This window comes from Cupressus sempervirens, chromosome 3, assembly GCF_028749045.1.
Source record: "Cupressus sempervirens isolate cs-2001-9-10 chromosome 3, ASM2874904v1, whole genome shotgun sequence".
Taxonomy (NCBI): domain Eukaryota; kingdom Viridiplantae; phylum Streptophyta; class Pinopsida; order Cupressales; family Cupressaceae; genus Cupressus; species Cupressus sempervirens.
The window spans coordinates 321,482,617-321,498,537 of NC_143120.1; the positions used below are offsets into that span (position 1 = coordinate 321,482,617).

The window sequence follows — 15,921 nt, forward strand, 5'->3', positions numbered from 1 at the left end:
GAGAAAACCCTTTTCAATTATAGATCTAAATTTCACATTTTTCAGATCATATCTTGTGAAATGGTGTCTTGGGAAGCACATTTCCCAAAAAGAAATCACAATTTTGAACAAGAGAAGAAAGAAGATCAAAATTTTCAGCTTTAGGGCTTTTGATTTGGGTGGTTTCACTATCTTTAGCCAAGAGGGCACTATCTTTAGCCAAGAATCATTAAAATAGCATTGTAATCCCTAAATACAATAGAAAAATAAGCTCAGAGATTTTGATATGGTATTAAGCTCAAAAAACTGCCACTCTAACCCACAAGGGGAGGCAAACATCCATTTGTAACTCGCACTTCTGACTGCTACTATGGAAGAACCCTCTTCTGCTATCATTTTCCTATAACCCTAGCCACCTTCATTATGCCAACATACAAAGAGTAAAAAGAAAATAATGCAGAAGGAAAACAATAGGTTTTAATAACTAACTCCAACCATTGATCTGGATGTGTGATGGATGGTTCGGATGCCTCAAAAAATTCAATTTTTTCGATGTCATAGCATTGAGTAGACGGATGAAGTTATTGCTCTAGAAAACACATTTTTGTATGCAAAGAAGATTCGCCCTAACTTTACTATCTCTAGAGAAAAAATTCATCTGTAGGACAAACAACACACAACAAGTTTTCAGGCATCTCAAAAATATTTGACTATAATTAATTCTGACATCAGTAGATTTTTAGTTGGAGACGACTCGACAAGTAAAGTCTATCGATTAGATATAATTTAAATTGGATGCAAGTATCCTTTACACAAAATGCATCTTTGATCAAAATTGAGAAAATAAAAAACATAACAGATTTTGTTGGAATTTTCATCATTTTTTCTTCATGATATGTATATTATGTAATCGAAAACAACAAAAAAATTGAGAAAAACAGACTGTAATTTATGAAATCTCAAGATTTTTTTTTTTTTTTTTTATAGTTTTGGTGCATTCTGTATATTTCCTGAAAAGCTCCACTAACAAGGTTTGTTTTTGTCCATACAATTGTTGTTAGGAAAATTGCACTGGCATTTGCAAAGTAATATTTCTGTCTCAAGTTGATCTTCACTCATTGCATTCTTTGTCGCACACCTTGTACTTGTTGCAATGCTTATTACTACTGGCAATTCAGTTGTTTTAAAATCTTTCTACCATGTAGCTTTACTGCATCATTAGTAGAAAATAATTGCATTGAGTTGTCAAATTCTTGATTTTCCATTATTGTTATTTTTTTGTATGTACATGTCATCAAGATCTGTCAAACATCTTGTCTTGGCTCTACTTCATGTATGTTCTCTAATTATGAAAAAATTGTGTGTGTCTTGTATTTTCATCTTCTTGTCAAAACATTGTCTTTAAGGTGTCCATTGTCGTGAACTATTCCCATAAATGTTTTACTAGTTGATTGTGTTGTGTAGATAGGCTTTTCCATCACATGTGGTAATTGTGTGAGGTCACTAACAAGGATTATTGAGGCTCCTCCAAAGTGCATGTGTTGAAAGTGAGGAAAGGCTTGTTTTAATTTGCTCTCTATTTTTAACAATAGCTTTGACCCTATGAAGTCCATTTCAACGATTAAGATATATCTTGGATCCTTTAATTCTTCTTGAAATCTTTCATCATTTTCTCTTGCAATTTTTGCATTTCTTTTATGGAAATTATGAGGACTCAATGTATTGTTGATGCATGCATTTTAAACGGGGACACCCATGTAGATGCTAGGGTGAGCATTTGTTTTTCTTCCTAAAAACTCATTGTTTTGTGCATTTATTATGCAAGGTATTAAGTAAGACCTTCCTATGCCTTATGGTCCTTGGATGATCTATTTGAGGTCATTTGAAGGTCACTTTTGTAATAATAATTGCCATCCATTTATCTCTTTCATTTCTCCCTTGTTACTATCACTATCACTCTCTTCCTCTTCTGAGCTTGATTCCTTCTAAGCAACGTGATTGACATGCCTTATTTGATCACCTTCTTCATTTATCTTCCTCTAGTTTGTAACTATTGAATCTTTCATAAGACCTATTACATTATTTATATTGTGAAAGTGCTTATAAATAGCAACTCACTCTAGAAGAATATATCAAATTAATTGGAGTTCTCATATGGAATGCAAAAGATCTTTGGAAAAATACTGATATTGGCTTTATCTTTTCTCTCTTTCCACTTTCATTTCTTTCAATTTGTAGCATAGGTATAAGATCTTGCAAATTCTAACTTAGGGATATTCTCTCCATTTCATGGGTTCTTTAAATATATGTTTGTATGTAGGTAGATTGTAGTTAGATTTCATTTGGTTTGTCTGATATATGTTGGAACACTTTATTTCCAACATTCATCATATCTTAATTCTAACTTTAGACTAATGTATCCATCTAGCACCCCACATGATGTGCGGTGTTCTTGCATAGCTTCCTTAAACACTTCTATCTCACTACCATGCATACTTTGCATTGAATAATTTATCCTACTCACCTCCCTTATTATCTCCTAAGAATTCATACTAATGTTGTTAGCAAGACATTCAAGATTATTTCACTATATTCTTGGCCAATTTATGGATGCATTATCAGCACCAAGTGTCTCATTCCCATCAACCACTGGTGTCAATGTATTTGTCTCATAAATGTCACTCAAAATATTTATAACATCTCTTGGTATTCTTTTATTTGCCATGTCTTATTCCTCTTCAGTTTCTTGTTAAAACCCTACAAACATCTTTTCCATGGTTATTGTGAATAGATGTGTACAACTTCCCACCTATAAGGAATATTTTTTATGAAAATGTAGAAAATAAAATAGTTTTACCACAAATTTTTATGATGTAATATTATTGTGTTATATACATGTTAATCCTTTTAAATCTTTGCTAGCTTGAACAAGCATATTTATAAATATAAATTTTGAAACATAATTAGATAGTATTAGTATTACACTAATAAAATAATAATTATTTATTGGATATACATTATATCTTTAAAAATCATGATGCTTTTTAATATTTTAACTAATGAAGCAAATGTTTTGATTAAGTAAAAACAGATTTTGAAAGGACCTAAAACCTTGTACAAAGGGACAAGAAAGATATAACAAAGAGGATCAGAAAACAACTATGGAAAACCACCCGACAAACTAGGGGGACACCACCAAGTTCCCCACAAGAGGGCAACAACCCAAGAAACCACAAACCATCAAGATTTACATTTTGGTCCTGACTTTTGAGAACGTAAATACATAACAAATGAAGGTTTGGAGGATTTGCCTTTTTTTTCCTTTAATTGATGCCCAACCATCCTCCACCTTCCCAACTTCCTTCTACCAATCCCCTCTAACCCCCAAAACCCTCGCTGTAGGAGAAGCTCTAGTAGCAGAGTTTTGGACAGAGTCAGCAACCAAAAAAGGGATAGCATCAACATTCTGACTTAAAACCGCCAAGGGGACAACAATCGAGTCAACAGGGTTAGTGACACGAGAAGTGTTAGTAGCAGCATTCTGAGTCAAAACCATTGAAGGGATGGTATTCAAATCACCAGAGGGTAAAAGTACAAAGTTGTGTCACCTTTTAGGCTGACTTATCAGAACGACTGAATTTGAGTATTTCTATCTAAAAATAAATTTTGTTGAAACATATGATCTAGACAAATTCACTCTAGCTAAGTTATATATGGTCTCACTCTTTTCCAATTGGAAATGTCTATTAAATGCATGTTTTATACTAGTTTGTATCTAATTACTAAAGAAATAAAATTATTTTAGAAAACTGACATTTCAATAACTCTTACTAATTTTTATAAATTTTTTAATAACATATAAATATCATTTTATAGAGTTCAAAGTCAAGAATATTCTCATATAGAGTTTATAGTGTTTTAATTAGATCTAGTATATTGTAATAAAATTTTTTTACAAGTACATACTTTAACATTCGAGAAGATGTCAAGTTTGAGAAAGGAAAAGATATTAAATGATATCAAAATTTTTTTAAAATTACATGACGTTCTAGAGGAGAGAGTCCTCTTCATGAATGTGTAATTTTTCTTTTGATTAGAAAAGATTTGTTTTCAAAAAAGTGGTGAGAGATGAAAACTATCGATTTCAAATGAGGTAATTCTAAATTGTTATAAAAGATAAAATATAGCTCTAAAGCCAATTTTTATTTTTGATTGTTTTAGCTATATATGTTATTTATAACATAATCTAAGATCGAAGGGAAATAAGTTTATTTCCACATTATTTTGTGGTGGGAACTAGACCCCTAATTTTCAACGATTTTCATCAAGTAAAAAATTATCTTTAAAAATTAGGAAAATATATCAATTTTTATTCAAAATAATTATTAAAAATTATAATCCTAAAATTCATCCATTTCTACACATTTCATTAGTTTACTTCATTATCAAATTCTAAATAATACTACCATTTTTATGTCATTGAAGATGAATAGTTAGCCTTTTCTTAGCCTTTTCCTTTATAAAAGGGTGACACAGGTTTGTGTTTTTATCCTAGACACAGCAATAGACTCCTTAGCCAAATCAACCTGAGAAGAGCTATCCAACCCATCCACCTTTGTGGATACTTTTTGAATCGTATAGTGATCATCCAAAACCCCCAACCACCAAGAAGATGATTTTTTTTGAATGAACCTTGTCAGAGGAGGAACGTGTAGTGAGATGGCTAGTCAAATGACATTTCCTGCATCGAAAGGGAATACCCTCATAATACACAAGCTAAATCAAAGAACCATTTGGAGTAGCCAACTTTATCTTTTCTGGAAGCCCCTTGGAAACATCTATCTCCACAAGGATGCGGGCATACGTAGTCCTATAAATATTGGAGGAAGCTGAATCAACCATCAAAAATCCCCAAGGGCATACCCCACAGCCTCCAAGACTAAATCTAGCCAAAAATGAAGGGGAAGATTCGGTAGCCAAACCCAAAGATGAATCCAATAAAAGGTTTCAGTATTCAGATTAAAAGTCAGATAGGAAGGCATAACCATCATAAGGAACTTTTCGTCCCAAGAGAAGCCACAACTCAGGATGGAATTTATGGCATCATCACTAGCAAATTTCACAATAAAATTCCCCTTGCCACAGGGTAAATCTAAGCCGAATATGAAATGATTGGTTCCCAGAATTTAGAGATCCAAGCATGCAAAGCTAAAAGAGAGGGCCAAAAGCCATTAAACTTAAAAATAGCAGCAGTGGAAGAAAAATCTTTTGCATATGTAGAAACCTCATCAACAATATCAGAATGTAGATGAAGCACAAGCGATTTACTTATAGAAATAGGCACTACCAATCGACTAATAGAGGGTACAGCCGAACTAGGCCCCATCGTTAGAACAAGATCATCGATACCCGCCTCAAATACAACCACATCCGCATAAGAAATAGCAGATCTCCCCACAACAACCCTAGATGCTATAGGAGAAGAATCCCTGGTAGAAGTTAAAGGATGAAGGTCAGGAGAGACAGTCGGAAAAGCCCCAGCAGAAGCAGCGAGATCAGAAGCAGGTGTAGGAGCCCGAGCCAAAGCAAACGTAGGGGACCAAGTAGAACCAGGCACAAGAGCCAGAGTTGTCGTGTGAGGATGAGCGAGAGCCTTTATCTTCAATGAGTCTTCCACTATTAAATGCAAATGAAGCAAATGTTAAATACGATAGAACAATGCAAATAATTAATGATTCAAAAGTAATTTAAAAAAAAAAACTTAATCAACCCAAAAAAATATATTCTTAATCTTAATTTTTATTATAAAAGGATACAAAATTTTAAAATTTAAATAATAATATTATGCTAATACTAAGTTAAAAATTAAAAATTAGACACACCTTAGAAACTAAATGTTCTCTCAAGGGTTGTGATTTAAGATCACTTTTGGTAGAAAAATAAATTTTACTTGTGTTTAATTTTAAATTACAAACAATAAAATAATATAAATAGTGATTATTAATTCTAAATAGGATATCAACACCAACTCCTACATCAGCTAGGTAAATCTATTTTTTAGGATATTTAATCTTTGAATAAAGATTTTAAAAAACTATGTAACTTAAAATTGTGTTACTTAAAATTTGAGTTAATGGGCTTGTCTGCCCAAAACAAACTCTACGAGAAGAAGTACCCTATATATTTTCTCCTACATTGCAGGAGTGCATTTGGATTGAGGATGTTGCAGGACAATTGCATAATGATTCGTGTTTTACTGCTTAACAATATGCCTGATTCTTATTAGGAACCTAACATTTAGGATTCAAATGAAGGCATGGTGTCACAAACCCTCAACACGATCATTGTGACAAAGGAATAAGCATACTACTCCTAAATATATCTTATTCTTTGGACATAAAGGAAATGATCTTGAACAAGACATATTGGAAAAGGTAACAAGAGAACGCAAATAAAATGTTGAAAAAAAATTGCACAAGCAGGTTTTAATGAAAATGCCCAATTTTCAAATAAGAAATTGCGAAATTGCTAATTAAACTTTGCCCCACAAACTTTGTCCTTTAATTAAAGAAGAGCTGAAATATTGAAAATAGATCATAGCTAACAACAATTTATGAGAAAGTGAAAGTGAATGCTCCTTGACCAACATTGTGGCTTCCTCTTCTAGGGTTTTAATAGTCACTGTCAAGTCATCATAATCCTCTACTTTTGAAGGCAAAATTTCATCGCCTGAGCTATCACTTCTTACTATGTATTCCTTCTATGAGCCTTGAACTCTTTCGCCTTTGTAGAATTAATTTTTTTGAGAAAATAAGTAACAAATAAAAATGGCATGAGAGCTTCAATTGTTTGCAGTGTAGGTCAATGATAATGACAATGACTATTATTCAGACAAAAATTAGTTGAGAAGAGTCTTGGAATAATTTAAAATGAAATTTACACTGTAACATTTGTACCTAAAAGTGTGGTCCAAAAAAATTATGAACAATTTTTGTGGGACTAAATAGGGGATGTATTCCATGTCTAATGTGGTAGACTATGGGAGGAATACTTATAATTTGTGTTTGGTAAGTTGGATTGACTCAACAAGAGGCTAAGAATGGTTCAATGACATATGTCAGCATTATCTTCATCTCTTTGGAAATTACTAGGCTTTGTAAATGAGTTCATTTTCATGTAGTGTTTGTAGTCGCATTATTGCTCATCTCAAGGAGGGTGTTAGAGTATAGCGTTAATTTAATTTAATTTATTAAATTACCTTTACTCCTTTCTTAAGATTTCCCTTTATACATTTGCATTTTTATTTAATTATTAAATGTCATTTACCTCTTAGGGTTTCCCTTTTAGGTTTTACGATCTCCTTCTATAAGGATTAATCAATTGTAAATTTCATTCATTCTTTTCAGTCTAATAATATAGTTTACATATTCTCAGACCCAAACCATTGCGTCTTCTTTGTCTTTTCTTCTCTATGACAGGTTCTTGCATGTAGGTGCTCTTAGGGTTTTGTGGATTTGTATTGCTCAAATCCTTCAATAACCAAGCTATTGGTTAACTTATCAATGCCCTTTGTACCAGATGTACTATTAATAAAGGTAGAGTACTAGCAAAAAGAACAAGAGGATTTTATATGAGTGTCCACCTTTGTTGTACGTACCTATTGATTTTCTATAACTTCTTATTTAATGACATAACATTTTATTTATTCTATGCATTTTACAAATGATATTGTAGTTGTGAATTTTGTTCAAGTGGATCATCTTGTAACTAGGTGAGAAATAAATCTTACCTACGAATCAAATTCTTTTAGGGCATGGGCTCGCTACTCAAGGCTATGAAATCCAACAGTTTTAAAATTGATTCAATGTGTTTGATTCTAGTATTTTGAGGAGCTTTTTTCCCACTTCGAAAAAAAATAGGATATTGACACAAGTTTGTCATTTTTTCTTAAACATAATTATTTGTTATTTTTTAAATTGCCTATTTGAACTGTAGAACCGCTAATTGTACAAATTTTCCTTTTACCCAATTAATTTTTTGTTTTGTTGTTCATACAACTTAACCTTTATGTAATAGAAAACCTAGTGTTTAGAAAACATGTAACAAAGGAAAACCTTTAGAATTATGTGCACTTGTGTATTACTCAGGCACTAGCTCGGGAATTTGAGGAACAAATGAAATGGGGAGCCAAGCAAAGGAGAGAAATCATATCAAGACCAATGTGGATAATTCAGTTGTGTCTTTGGCAAACAAAGCATTCAATCACGTCTCATTCTAATCCCCCACGAGGTCATCAGTCAACCTTGAGTAGCATTGTTGAAGATTGACATTAATTTGATGGTAATAGATTTACCAAAGGACGAGGTTTATTGAAACCTATCGTTACCCAAAATAGGAAGACATACTATGCTTTAAAATGCATATTCATCAATATTTTTGTCTCAAGAGATGAGACAACCATGTGATTTCCTTAATCTATAATTAGACATATTCACCATTCAAGTTTTAACACTTCTTCTTGTGGGCAATTGCCCAATAAAACATATGGGTCGTTACAATGTATTGGAAATATATCAACATAGAGATGAGTAAATTGTTCAATTCAAGCAAATAACATTACTCAACAACTCCGCGCCAACAACATCATGAGTGCCCTTGAGTCAACTGGAAAACATCAATTTCTGAATGTGTTCAAACTACAAACAACATTTTACTTTCAACAATACGACATTTATAGTCAATAAGTCATAGCCTTAGCCAAGTGCAATCCAATACATCAATATTGACATCAAATGTGGGATGAAAATATTTCCTACAATGATATCAATTAGTCCACTTTTAACATTGCTTCAACACGGAAATCAAGCTTTAATGCATCCCCAAAAGAAAAAAGAAAAACACACAAAAAAAAAAAAAAAAAAAAAACCCTACAAACTACCATTGAGCATGTCCATATAAAGTTGGGTACTCTAACTTGTAAAGCCACTACAAATTCAATAGTCTTCAACTCCGTCTTTATTTGACCTTATAACTAACAAGCTTAAGAGTCACAACATTGCCTCTTCGATATGTATTTTCCAAATCTCTCTTGTATATTGTGGAAAATACATGGAGAGCCATGTCCCTCAATAGAACATGTCTTTTCATTATTATCTAATTGATACAACAATTAAATATTCAACTATATATATATATATATATATATAAAATCTTCAATTTAGTCTCATGAGTTTATTTAACTGAAGCTGCCAAATATTAACATACAAAAAATAAAAGATATCCTACAAATGTCGAGTACAACATGCATCACTCTTTTACTTAAATTCCAAGAAGGAATTAAATGATATTTCACTTATATTATTAACAAATGAATGAATGAGAGCAAAATTATATTTAAAAATCAAAGGTCATAAATTTAACTGCTCTTTAAATTTATCATTCTAATGTCATTTTTATTTTATTTAATATTTTATAATATTTTCATTGTCTACAAGTATACTTCTATCAACATAAACATTGCATCTTGTACTAATAATTATTAATGAACAAAAACCAAGGCTACCAAAAATATCAACTAAACAAAAGAAATAAATACACAACACAACATCCCAAAATTACATATATAATACTAAACCATAGTTATTCAAAAATAGACATAATTCATTTGTATTCATAATAACAATTATTTCAACAAAATGAATATGCAACTCAAAACCCAATAAATGCATAAACAATAGAAAAAACATGATAAATTCAAATTCACGCAAGACTTTACTTTTAAAAATATCCATTAAGATACTAAATTGATTAATAATGTTTATAATATCTATTTTATGTTACTATATAGTTGTAAAATAACTTGTTGTATATGCCATGTATTTTTACTTTTATATATTCGCATAAAATGATTGTAAATTACAACACATGTCCCTACATGAGCATCCATCCCTTATTAAGCCGATAGGCTTCTCCTATGGAGTGACACTCCAAATTAAATGCATTAATTGTCTCACGTATAGTCAGCTGTTTAATGGGAAAATAAAAAAAATCTTGTGGTGGTATAGAAATATCTATTTGACCGTTGTAGATTCCTTGGTTTTAGCACATGGTTTATGATGCCCTTTGCATCTTAAGCTCAATATTCCAACTCTATTTAGTCATTGCATTCAGGCTGAAGAATAGATGGCAAATAATAACTTGGAATCAAATCATTGTTTATGGAAATCTCACAACTAAGGGATTGTTATGTGTCAAAAGAAATAACCAACTATTTAATGAGATAGTTATGTACGAAAATCAATATGAATCACACCAATGCGACTCCCCACAATTTCCTTCATACAGATTTTTCGTAGAGTCCACACACCATCAAATATTAATGAAGTGGCAAAGATTTCTTAAGTGTTGCCTTGAATTAAAGGACACCCAGTATGAATTATAACTAACATAGTATAAAGTTTGACCTCCTTCAACACTCTACTCATTGTTAATTCAATGTTGTGACAGCTGTGAATCTGGGTTGTCAATGATTAATTGTGCTGATCTGGTGGCATTTTCGAATTGACCAGAGAATAGTGATATTGCATTTCAAAAAATTTAATCACTGAGTCAAGCTTGCTTTATAATTAATGCATTGCCAAAGTATAAATAGAACCCATCATAGTAATACGATACATAAATTCTTTTGAGTTTCTGCCAAAAGGAAAAGGAAAATTAAAAACCAACGGCATGCATAAAAATCTTCTCTATCCTACCATTTTGTTTGGCCTTGGTAGATCTGTTTATGAAATGTGTTTTGTTTGGCCTTGGCAGATCTGTTTATGAAATGCGCTCAAATTTCTCTATTTCCATCGATGAATTTTGTGAATACGAGATAATGTTATGTTTGTGGATTCAATCTAGGAACTAGAAAGCCAAATCCAATTAAGTAGTGTTTGTAGTGTGCTTTCAAAATGTGCAGTTGAAACTCTTTTGGTCTTCTTGAGTCATTTTAATTGGATTACTTCTTAATAGATACAACCTCAATCTCAACAACATTAAGGAAGCCAAACTTGTTTAGGAAACTATTACATAACAAAATCATTAAAATGTGGATAGAAGCTTGAAGAAGATTTGCTTTAAAATAACTACTACCAGAGGTGGTGTTTACTCTCTACTTATGTTACATGTGTCACGTATTTTGCATTCAAGTATGAAGGCTTAAGTGACATAGACAACGAAATTTTGCACAACAACAATATAACTAGATCCCCCTATATAGACCCAGCATTGGATCAAAAGCTCTTCATTACCTTTTTAATTCATCTGCAATCACAAGTATTTATGTACTTTATTTCAATGTTTTTCTTTCAATAGGAAGTTACTGATATGGTTTTGAATCGACTTTCTTGTTGTAGTTCTGACACTTTGACGATGCTTATGTGTGACTATTTTTCTTCATAATTATTTTTCAACTTTGTCTGTTGTTGTAACCAACCAACAGTCTATCACCGTGGACCGCTGTGTTCTTGCTATTATATGTTCATTTCTCAATTGTGACTTCTCGGGGTGTTTGATCCAATCTCAAAGAAAATAAAAGTATTTAATTAAATTCGTAGCTATTATTTTCAAATTCAAACATTTGTGCAAATCTTGAATATATTTTAGTCCATCCACATACTAGAGTTTTGCTTGCTCGTCCTTCACTCTTCATAATTTTGTTCAATTTCGAAGCTTACTGTTTCTTGTATTGTCCTTACTATATCAATAAGCGATAAATTTTTCTAAAGGAATTTTTTATCAACAGCAAAATATATGTTCTTAGGTACACTTGCATAAGTTTATTTCCCTTCTACCTGCAAATTCAATTTTGAGAACAATATAAATTTAGGGGATGATTTTCATCTTTTTCCCATTTCAAATAACTTTCCTCTTTTAATTTAGTTTAGTATTGAGGTTGTCTTTAAAATCTGAATTACCCACTTATACTTTGGAATTTTGTTTCTTTAATACATATCTATGATCCAAAAAAACATAAACTTAAACAAATATGATTAATTTTAGTGGAAAACAAATTCTCTCTTTTACACACTACAAAGTACACCAGAACATGTTCTAGTTATTCTGGCCATGTAGAAAAGAGAAGAATGTGTTATACAGCGAATTAGATTTCGTAGGGAACAAAAGATAGTTGTAACCATTATAGATATGGTAAAAAATAGCCATCTACCATAGATCAAATATCAATATTAATAATAAATACATAAACAAATAAAAAAATTGTGTTTTAAACAATTTGAAACTCAAGCCTCTAAAGAGGAATACATGTGGAGTGGATATGCCATCAAATTTGGCACACTTACTTTTACTTACATACAATGTTTCTATCAAATATTATGCATGTTTCAAATGACAATATATAATTATATTGTTAACCACTATTTAACTTCACAAATACCTTTGTTGTTAAGCATTTTTATCAAACATTATCCATGTTTCTAATGACAATTTATTCTAAAATACCATTATTGTAAAGCACCTTTGAACCACCGTAAACATTATACTCTCTCGACAAATAATGCTATATATCATAAGAAAAATATGTTTAACTCTTTACTAATTTATGCAATTTCATTTAATGGTAATTTTCTTAAAATACTCTATCAGCTTATCCCTTGACCCTCTGACAGATACAATACTAGTTTTTAGTTACTGCTTACTAATGGCTCCTAAAATAAAGATACCCATTTCACCTGTAAATAAAGTGTTAAGATTCAGCATTGCAACAAAACTTTGTCAATGATGTTACAAAGCCTTAATGATAAAATCAATCCTCCGATCTGCATCTATCAACATTCTGCTTTCAAGTTTTCTCAAATTCTGATTTGTACAACAGTAAACAATTTAAAGAGGAGAAATACCGACAACAGGGTTAGAAATCATATTCTACAATCAAGCGTAGCGCAAGTAGTACCAACGCGAAGAAATTGAAAGATTGAAACGTGCTGACTGTACGGGCAGATACCCCAAATAAGCTTTCAAACCCTATAGCATCTCCAATTTAGAAACTGAAAATTAGAGAGAAAATTAGCAATAATTTAATGCAGAGAGGAATAGTGCGAGACTACACACCTGGTAAGGATATAGTAGCCTAAGTTGTTTGAAGATTATTATCAACTTTTGAATGTGCAGTGGAGAAGCATAAGAACAAACAAAAAAACAACCAAGCAAACAACACACAGAAAGGCCCTGCCTACTAAGAAAGAGGAAGGGCGGGGAAAGGTGTCATCCCTTCCCCAGACAAACAAAAAAAATATTATATTAAGATAGCATGGCCTGCCTGCAAGCGCACCTGCAAAGGCAACGCCATATACAACCAAAATCCTGCAAACCGGTGAATATTTACATAGATCGGCTGTATTTACTTCTATTTCAAACAATATGGTAAATCACAGCCATTAGAGCGCACTTTGCTTCCAGATCTGTAAATTTGAGCCAATCTAACAGATCTGGAAACATTACAAACACAAAGCCATGGATTTATTCGCCAGAAGTAAATGGATATGAAAGCTTCGCAGAAACTCCTGCAGAGAAGTCGCCGAAAGTCCACAAGGAAAAATTACCGTTGCTTCGACATCTTCATCAGCTTCTCGTCCACAGATTCGAACCCTGCCAGACTGATACGGGGGTTATGAACATCCCAAACGAAATGTAAATGCGATTTAAAGAAATTCAGGGGAGAAATGAACGGTTCAGATTACCCCCAAAAAGAGCGAAATCGACGGTCATTATAATATGTCATTGTCCCACGTCTTTGTCCAGATCAAGTGGTGACTTGGCTTTTACTAAGGACCTTACAAATATTTTCTCGCCTTAATTTGCGGTTACCTAATAATGTATGGCTCTATTGACTAGCACTTCCACCTAAAGGAAGTGCAAGGGATAAGTCAGATTTTTTATTTGAAACTACAAAAGAAGATTAAATAATAATAAAAAGTGTATAAAAGTTAATGATCTACAAATAAATAGTATTTTATAAAGAAGTATTGTACATAGAGTTAGAAGCATTTTTTTTTATAAATTTATTGAAATAATGCAAATTACAAAGGTAAGAAGAGCAGATCACAGAAAACTGCTTGAAAGAATAAGACAACATTACAGTGGAGAAACAAGAGGCAAAACAACCCACAAGGGTACATAGAGAAGAGAGCACAATTGGAAGTTACCAGTTGGTAGCAGGCTAAAATGTATCATGGTTAATCCCATTAATTGTCCTTTTTGCAAGAAATTTGAAGACATGCATCACATCTTTTGGGGCTGTTCTTTTGCGAAGAAGTTATGGAACTCTGTTTTTCATTGTCTTCCTGCTATCTTTTGGCCTTAACTGGAAGGAAGCTTTACTTGGAGTTGGGCTTCGAACAATGTCATTGTTGAAAGTGTTCGATAAACCATCTTATTGCACATCTGGAGAGTTCGTTGTAAAGTAGCTTTTGATAACTCCTATGATCATTAGGAATTTGCTTTTCTAAAACTTTATTCAAACATATTTTATTGTCTTGCTTCTATTTTCTCTCAATTGCAGGTGGATTCTAGGAAGAGTACCACAATAACATATCAGGTCCAATGTATCCAACACCAAGTAATTCAGCTAATCAAGAATCAGCAAATGGTGTGCTTCATAGAAGCATTTATTTTGGATGAGTTAAAGTTTTAATAGTGTAATATTGTAGCTTTTGTAGGTTAAGATGTTTCATGCCTTTTATTTTTATCATTGACAGTCCTAAATAAAAAAAAATGTTAGGTGGACAAGATACACCACAAGAATAAGAGTTAGAAAGGGAGATGCAACTAAAATGAATAAAAACTTAATTAAGATTTTAAGATACAATTTTTTGTTATTGTAACAAAAAAAAAAAACCCACATTAAGGATGGATTGAACGCCTACTTTCTACTCCATTTCAATTGAGATAATAGGTCATTATGGATTCTCTACATGTAAAGTAGTGTGGAGTTGGCAACCACACCAAGTATATGATGTAAAAGGCAAATCTTATTATACAATTTGAATATGTAGCTTAGATAGGATTGTTTTCCCCCGTTTAAAAATAATCATCATGTTGTTTATGCTACAAATCTATAACAACACATTGATTGAATGTTCATAGCCCAACCTCCCCCTCTCGCTCACCCTTGCCTCATTTAGAAGTTGGATGTGAAATCCTACTAAATTCAAACTAATAATGGATCTTATTTAATATCAAGAAATTGCATCCAATCAATTTTTTGACTCAACTGCATTGAAAAACAATGTTGAGATCTATTTTCATTAAAAAAAATTTGATAAAAATATTCGCAAGGGTCAAAAATACCACATACTATCTAATGCTTATGCAAACACTTAGGAAGACTACTTGAAGCTTTGGAATGAGGCTTTAATCCTCTTATGAATAAAAGGAATGCATTATGAAATATGATGTTAAAGTGTAACACAAGTTGTGTTCATGTCAGATGGAGTCTATTTTTGGGGAGTGGGATTATTGGATTTGTCTTTAGAAGAGATCTGCTTTCAAAGTATCAAGTTGCTCACAACATATCATACATTGTACAGTAACAAAAACTAAGTATCATGGCTTTTGGAAACTAAGTATTTAGTGTACACTTAATGGGGCTACTAATTTGAGGATTGATAATGTGTAGTTTGAAATAAGCATTTTTAATTACTTATGAGAAAAAACTTTTCAATTATCTGGTCTAATCTCCTAGTGTAAGGATCTGAATTTAACATTCTACAGATCATATCTTGTGAAAGGGTGTCTTGGGAAGCACATATGTCGACAAAAAATCATAATCCTAAACAAGAGAAGAAAGAAGACTAGAATTTAGGGCTTTGGGGCTTTTGATTTGGGTGTTTTTAGTATCTTTAGCCATGAGGGCACATTTTTTATGTATCCAATTGCAAGAAT

General features: G+C 32.1%; 1 protein-coding gene across 1 annotated transcript; it reads right to left on the reverse strand.

Moving 5' to 3' along the window:
* Nucleotides 1-4,968: 4,968 nt before the first annotated feature.
* LOC149566291 (uncharacterized) lies at nt 4,969-13,673 on the reverse strand. The gene is made up of 2 exons (XM_089819696.1): nt 12,711-13,673; nt 4,969-5,655 (listed from the first exon to the last, which is right to left on the reverse strand). The coding sequence occupies exons 1-2, from the start codon at nt 12,736-12,738 to the stop codon at nt 5,132-5,134; spliced, it is 552 nt and encodes a 183-aa protein (XP_089675822.1). The 5' UTR covers nt 12,739-13,673; the 3' UTR covers nt 4,969-5,131.
* Nucleotides 13,674-15,921: the final 2,248 nt, after the last annotated feature.

Bases quoted from the DNA above. Each gene is read 5' to 3' on its own strand.
- LOC149566291 (XM_089819696.1), bottom strand. From the start codon at position 12,738: ATGCTGAATCTTAACACTTTATTTACAG. The intron at 5,656-12,710 runs GTGAAATGGGTA...TGCATTTAATAG, and splicing joins TCTTAACACTTTATTTACAG to TGGAAGACTCATTGAAGATA.